The sequence below is a fragment of the Schistocerca nitens genome, chromosome 6 (assembly GCF_023898315.1).
Source record: "Schistocerca nitens isolate TAMUIC-IGC-003100 chromosome 6, iqSchNite1.1, whole genome shotgun sequence".
NCBI classification, from domain to species: Eukaryota; Metazoa; Arthropoda; class Insecta; order Orthoptera; family Acrididae; genus Schistocerca; species Schistocerca nitens.
In genome coordinates this window covers 731999184-732006391 of record NC_064619.1, presented here as the reverse complement: position 1 = coordinate 732006391, position 7208 = coordinate 731999184, and the positions used below count along the sequence as shown (strand labels likewise).

The window sequence follows — 7208 nt, the reverse complement described above, 5'->3', positions numbered from 1 at the left end:
TCTTTCTGTTGGTAACCTGTTACAGTTTGGATAGGATGTGATGTTTTCCCGCAGTTTGTGACTTAATGCATCTGAACCTGTACATTGAGAATGAGTTGTAAAAGTGGTGACAAATGTGTCTTGTGCATCCATCAATCCAGTTGCATCATCTTTGGCATCTGCAGCAACTACAGTAACAATATGCTGAAATGTTGACCATCTGTAACTGTTGTCATTTTGAGAGAAACTGCAGAAACATGTGTCACTGACACCAGAAACCTTAATGTTTCCTCAATCCATCAAACTTCTTGGACTTCTTGGCATAGTTATGGACAAGTGGAAAAACTGCATGAAATGTATGAAAAGTTAGTAACCCTGTATACAGGGTGTACCATTTATCTTGAGCACTCTAAGTAACTGTTTGTCCAGATGAAAATTACAAAATGTTTAAATCAAATGTTCTTTAGCTGTAAGAGGGACATCAATCAGCATTATTGCCTTCATTGTAGCTTTGTTTTTTTACAAAGATCCGAACAGTGGTATGACTTTTTTAAGTGACACCCTCTATTTTTTATTCTGTAATTCATTTCCTCTCCTAAAGACTTATTCAAAAAATGTATCACATCCACGTGCTGTTGTTAACAGAGGACAAATATAAAAATTAGTAAAATGCACACTCGTCATTCCATCAACCATCGTCAGTTGGAGTTCTGTGAGTAGAATGTACACCAATAAAGAGAAGTTAGAAATGCTACTCATCTATGGGGAGTGTAAGTTCGCACAACACTAATTGCAATACTGTTCTCTTATGTAATGGTATATTTAATACACTACTTTAATCCTTTTAAGTAGTGTTGTGTAGAGTACGCATATTGTAAAGACTGTCCTACCTACAAACTGCATTGACATAACATTTCCTTTGTTGTTGTTGTTGTTGTTGTTGGTGAAGGTTGGCGAAATGCTACACAGGCAGCGGAACTGTACAGATAGAGATATCCTGATAAGTACCCACTTTCCTGATGGATGTTTTCTTGTATTGTTGCGATGCTTCAGGAAATGGGAAATTTCATCCCACAACAACACAATCGACATCACACTCCCTCATACAGAGATGCCCAAGTCACTGTTCTTGCTTTCATAGCTATGAATCCGCATGTGAGCACACAACAGCTTGAACACAAGATGTGCATTCCAAAAACCAGAGTACACCATATTCTTACATGTCACCAGTTCCATTCTTACTATGCACACCTACATCAAGAACTACATGGGAATGATTTCCAGAATCATGTACAGTTCTGTCAGTGGGCACAGCAGCAAATCCTCATTGACCCGAACTCCTTCTCCAATGTTCTATTTAGTGATGGATGTACTCTTTCAAGAAAAGGGTAAGTTAATTTAAAGGAACATGCATTATTGGTCCAGCAAAACCCCACAATGGCTTAGATAAGTGGAACATCAGCGTCTATGGAGAGTTAATGTCTGTTGTGGGATGCTTGGTACCACAATTATTGGCCCTTATTTCACCAATGGTAGTCTATAAGGCACAGCTTATTCCAGCTTCCTGAGACGAATTCTTCCTCGTCTCCTGGATGAAGTGCCACTAAGGACCAGACTGCATATGTGGTATCAACATGATGGATGTCTAGCACATAATATGAAGGGGTCGGAGAGATATAGTCATAAGCCACATCGAACTAGTTTTGAGATACAGCAAGTTTAAAGTTCCACGGAGGTCTGAAAATGTTTAATACAAAATAGAAACCTTATTTCTACTGCAAACACTTGCTTAATACTTGTGAAGCATGTTGTTAAATAGTCAACTCTCTGCATGCTATAAAACATTAATTTTAGAATGATTCTAATTAAGATGTAGTCAATGGTGGCTTATGACTATATCTCCCAAAAAATTGTTTAAAACATAAAGTATGAATTTGTAAGGATTTATTTTAACTACTCTTACACAGCAAGCACAATATAAATTTTTTACACATTAATATATACATATCAGGTATCTGAGATGTATGGATAACTTTTTCATTGATACAGTTACATCAAGGAAGTTCCTCTACATCATCATTGTACACGTTATTTCCAGCACATGACTGAAAGGAATCTTGATTTACTGGAGGTATGTATGGTATAAGAGACAGTATATCAACTTTTTCTGGTTAATTGGTAGTGGCTTTCTGTACTTTATTGGCAGCTGATATGGATTTGGTTCTACTAGCCTTCCTTTCTTTTTAATACAAATGTCAACATGAAAGCTCCTGTCTGAATAAGAGTGCTTTAAACTTAGCTTGAAGGGATCTTCAGACTCAAACTTAAATTGGGTAGCTTCACTGAAATGGTGGGGATCTCCAGATGTGGATTCTGTATGTTGAGAGATCAATGTCTTCAGGCTTTCCAAATTTCTGAAGTCTTCTCTTTCCAGTTTAGTTACGGTTAAATGTTTTGGACTCGCAGATTTTATTACTTCTGCCCATTCATCTGGAGTGTACACTATTGGACGTCTGTTTCTTGCATACCGGTCAATGCGACCAAAATCACGATCGCGGCCAAAATCACGATCGCAAGGTAGCATGGTGTGACCTACCACAGGGAAGTAATGCTGGACAATCAAATCTTTTGATAGCGACAAGGGACCTTTCCAAAGAAATAATAGTCCAATTCTTTGCTTGACCCTTGCAGTTGTCTGTGATTATGTGGAGACGTTTTGTCTGTGAGGATTAGTTATCTCCAAGAACTTCAATAAGCAGCTCCCAACCTCATCTGAACCCCGTCCTCCATCTTTCTCGCTACACAGAAACATATAGCCCTTATTTGATCCACAGTCGTGGATACCATAGTTGTATGTCCATATTTTCCTCTTGTAAAATGCTGGACCAGCTGTTAGTTTAGGTGTGGGGAACGTTTGCTGCATGTCCATTGCTATCACATGATGCTCTTTCGAATGTTCTTTAGCCAGAGCAGTTAAAGACGCAATCATATTTTGTCCTCTGTCAGCCTTTTTGAGATGCAGTTCACATTGTTGTTTCTTTTCTGTGACATCTTCTGCACATAATTCTGGGTTATTTATTGCAATTAGAAATCCTTCACATTGTGAACAGGTGTCACTTTTTGGTAGTTTGAAGCCTATGTCAAATTCAGATACGAAAATTTCTCTGAATTTACTTTCAGATACTGCAGGAACTTGCTTTTCCTTGCAGTATTCTGAGTATTTATCTCGAAATAAGGAAGCAATTGTGAGATCACAATCCAAATACACTTGATTGACGTTCTGTTGCCTACTGTAATGACTGTTATATTTCGGTATGGCGTTGAGAAATTCTCTCACACTTTGTACAGCTTCATCTTGAAATTTGTGTGGGTAGTTTCCATGTTTTCCTGAAAGGAAAAAAGGTGAGCTTATATCCTCTTCCTAATAGAAATATTTGTATAGTACTCAGTTTGAGTACATCTCTAACTTACAGCACAGAGTAACATACAAACCTCTTCCATCTTCTTTTGGCACTGCAAATCACTGCTTCATTATATGTTGCAAATTCCTCACTCTTCATGTATGTATCTGTAAGCTATGAACTCTTAGGAAAGCTTCCTTGCAGATCAAGAGTTCTATTCTGCATACCATCACATTATAAGAAAATGTAACATCCCTGGATGATATTTTCATGGAAGTCTTTTTTGGATAGCTTTGAAAGAAATTATGACAAATATAACAAAATGAAATAAATATACAAAATATTAAACCATTTGTATTTAAATAGTGAACAAACCTCCTCTTTTTCGATTCCATTTTCAGGTAAGTATTCTGGGCATTAAAGTTTCCTATGTCCCAAAATGAATGAAAAATGTTTTCTTCCTCTCCAAGAAGTTTTGTGAAGCATTTATTTAAACAAATACAGGGACTTCCTGTAGTATCAGCCTGAACGGTCTTGTGGGTGTTTAAAGACTTATACTGCTGACCAGCATTTCGTCGACGTTTTACTTTATTTTTCTTCCACTGATCAATATTTCGCTTTCTTTTCCGTGAGGGCTTTGGTTTTTCGGGTGATTCTTCATTTATTCTACTTATTTCAAGCTATAATATGAAGAGCAAAATAGTCTAAGAATTTGTGTGAGACATAGTCATAAGCCACACAAAACATTAAATTTCGCTAAAATCACATTAATGAGAAAATATTTTTTACACATCTTTTGCCTTTGGAACTACATTGTTGTACCTTTATGCAGTAACATAAATGTGCCCATCAAGTTTCATCATTAACACACAGGATGGCTGTGAAATGCGTTGGCAATGTTGAGAGAAACAAAGTCACAAGCCACAGGAAATTAATCACCAGAAATAAACCGTTTTATATAGTTACCGAAACATCATATGAGCTAGAACTGCTGGTCGATGGATACCAAGATTCATCATTTTCAGGATCCAAAGGGTAAAGCTCTTCACTTCCACTACTGTCTGTGTCAAATGTGCGTTGAAGACCCGAAGACGCTGCAGACGTTCCTGACGCACCTGCCATTTTGCCGTGGCTTGTGACTATGTATCTTCTGAAACTATCACCAGATAGCACAGCATAGAACTGCACTCCATCATAGCCTGCCGTCTGTTGCAGTTACACGGAACTTTTTCAACACATTGTGAAGAAGACATTGTTAAGAATGTCGCAGCATGAAAAACTCAATTTCGTGAAAGTTGTGGCTTATGACTATATCTCTCCGACCCCTTCATATCTTGTATGTATGTTGTGTTCTGAATTGAAGGTATCCTGCCAGATGGATTGGTCGAGAAGGAACAGTTACTTCGCTTGCTAGGTCTCCTGATTTAAATCGTCCAGACTTTTTTTTTCTTTGGGGATGAATTAAAGACATTGTCCATCGCCATATTTGACAAACTCCAGAGGGCAGGCAGCAACATACTGTGCTTGCTTCTAATTCTCTTTAGCACAAACACTGGAAGCAGCAAATAATTCTTTCATTCAATGAGTGTGCCAGTGTATAGGTGTCTAGGATCATCACTTTGAGCACCTCTGAATGTTCTTTACTGTATGATTAAATGATGATGGTGTCCTCTTGGGTATAATATTCCGGAGGTAAAATAGTCCCCCATTCGGATCTGCAGTTGGGGACTACTCAGGAGGACATCATTATCAGGAGAAAGAAAACTGTCATTCTACGGATCGGAGTGTGGAATGTCAGATCCTTTAATCGGGCAGGTAGGTTAGAAAATTTAAAAAGGGAAATGGATAGGTTAAAGTTAGATATAGTGGGAATTAGTGAAGTTCAGTGGCAGGAGGAACAAGACTTCTGGTCAGGTAAATAAAGGGTTATAAATAAAAAATCAAATAGGGGTGATGCAGGAGTTGGTTTAATAATGAATAAAAAAATAGTAGTGTGGGTAAGCTACTACAAACAGCATAGTGAACGCATTATTGTGGCCAAGATAGATACGAAGCCCACACCTACTACTGTAGTACAAGTTTATATGCCAACTAGCTCTGCAAATGACAAAGAAATTGAAGAAATGTATGATGAAATAAAACAAATTATTCAGATAGTGAAGGAATGTACTTGAGGACAATATTATGGAAATGGAAGAGGATGTAGATGAAGATGAAGTAGGAGATACAATACTGTGTGAAGAGTTTGACAGAGCATTGAAAGACCTGAGTCGAAACAAGGCCCCGAGAGTAGACAACATTCCATTGGAACTACTGACTGCCTTGGGAGAGCCAGTCCTGACAAAACTCTACCATCTGGTGAGGAAGATGTATGAGACAGGAGAAATACCCTCAGACTTCAAGAAGAATATAATAATTCTAAGCCCAAAGAAACCAGGTGTTGCAGATGTGAAAATTACCGAACCATCAGTTTAATAAGTCACAGCTGCAAAATACTAACGCGAATTCTTTACAGATGAAAGGAAAAACTAGTAGAAGCCGACCTCGGGGAAGATCAGTTTGGATTCCGTAGAAATGTTGGAACACGTAAGGCAATACTGACCCTACGACTTATCTTAGAAGCTAGGTTAAGGAAGGGCAAACCTACATTTCTAGCGTTTGTAGACTTAGAGAAAGCTTTTGACAATGTTGACTGGAATACTCTCATTCAAATTCTGAAGGTGGCAGGGGTAAAATACAGGGAGCGAAAGGCTACTTACAATTTGTACAGAAACCAGATGGCAGTTGTAAGAGTAGAAGGACATGAAAGGGAAGCAGCGTTTGGGAAGGGAGTGAGACAGTGTTGTAGTCTTTCCCCGATGTTATTCAATCTGTATATTGACCAAGCAGTGAAGGAAGCAAAAGAAAAATTCGGAGTAGGTATTAAAATTCATGGAGAAGAAATAAAAACTTAGAGGTTCGCTGATGATATCGTATTTCTGTCAGACACAGCAAAGGACTTGGAAGAGCAGTTGAATGGAATGGATATTGTCTTGAAAGGAGGATATAAGATGAACATCAACAAAAGCAAAACGAGAATAATGGAATGTAGTCGAATTAAGTCGGGTGATGCAGAGGGAATTACATTAGGAAATGAGACACCTAAAGTAGTAAAGGAGTTTTGCTATTTGGGGAGCAAAATAACTGATGATGGTCGAAGTAGAGAGGATATAAAATGTAGACTGGCAATGGCAAGGAAAGCGTTTCTGAAGAAGAGAAATTTGTTAACATCTAGTATAGATTTAAGTGTCAGGAAGTCGTTTCTAAAAATATTTGTATGGAGTGTAGCCATGTATGGAAGTGAAACATGGACGATAACCAGTTTGGACAAGAAGAGAATAGAAGCTTTCGAAATGTGGTGCTACAGAAGAATGCTGAAGATAAGGTGGGTAGATCACGTAACTAATGAGGAGGTATTGAATAGGATTGGGGAGAAGAGAAGTTTGTGGCACAACTTAACTGGAAGAAGGGATCGGTTGGTAGGACATGTTCTGAGGCATCAAGGGATCACCAATTTAGTGTTGGAGGGCAGCGTGGAGGGTAAAAATCGTAGAGGGAGACCAAGAGATGAATACACTAAACAGATTCAGAAGGATGTAGGCTGCAGTAGGTACTGGGAGATGAAAAAGCTTGCACAGGATAGAGTAGCAGCATCAAACCAGTCTCGGGACTGAAGATCACAACAACAACGAATGTTCTACTCCTGAGCAATGGTACAGTAGAGTCAGTCAATTATGTGTTACATTTTTACTTTGTTTTCTGACAACTCCAGGAAATGGAAGAGTTTGT

The 7208-nt window shown here is 38.3% G+C and overlaps 1 protein-coding gene across 1 annotated transcript in view; it reads right to left on the bottom strand.

Moving 5' to 3' along the window:
• Positions 1-2134: 2134 nt before the first annotated feature.
• Positions 2135-7208, bottom strand: part of LOC126263604 (uncharacterized) — a 29055-nt gene continuing 23981 nt past the window's right edge. The window contains exons 2-3 of the mRNA XM_049960690.1: positions 3472-3492; positions 2135-3366 (exon numbers count right to left, since the gene is read on the bottom strand). Coding sequence (XP_049816647.1) covers positions 2681-3366; positions 3472-3492 — 707 coding nt within the window. The 3' untranslated portion in view covers positions 2135-2680. The remainder of the gene's footprint in view (positions 3367-3471; positions 3493-7208) is intronic.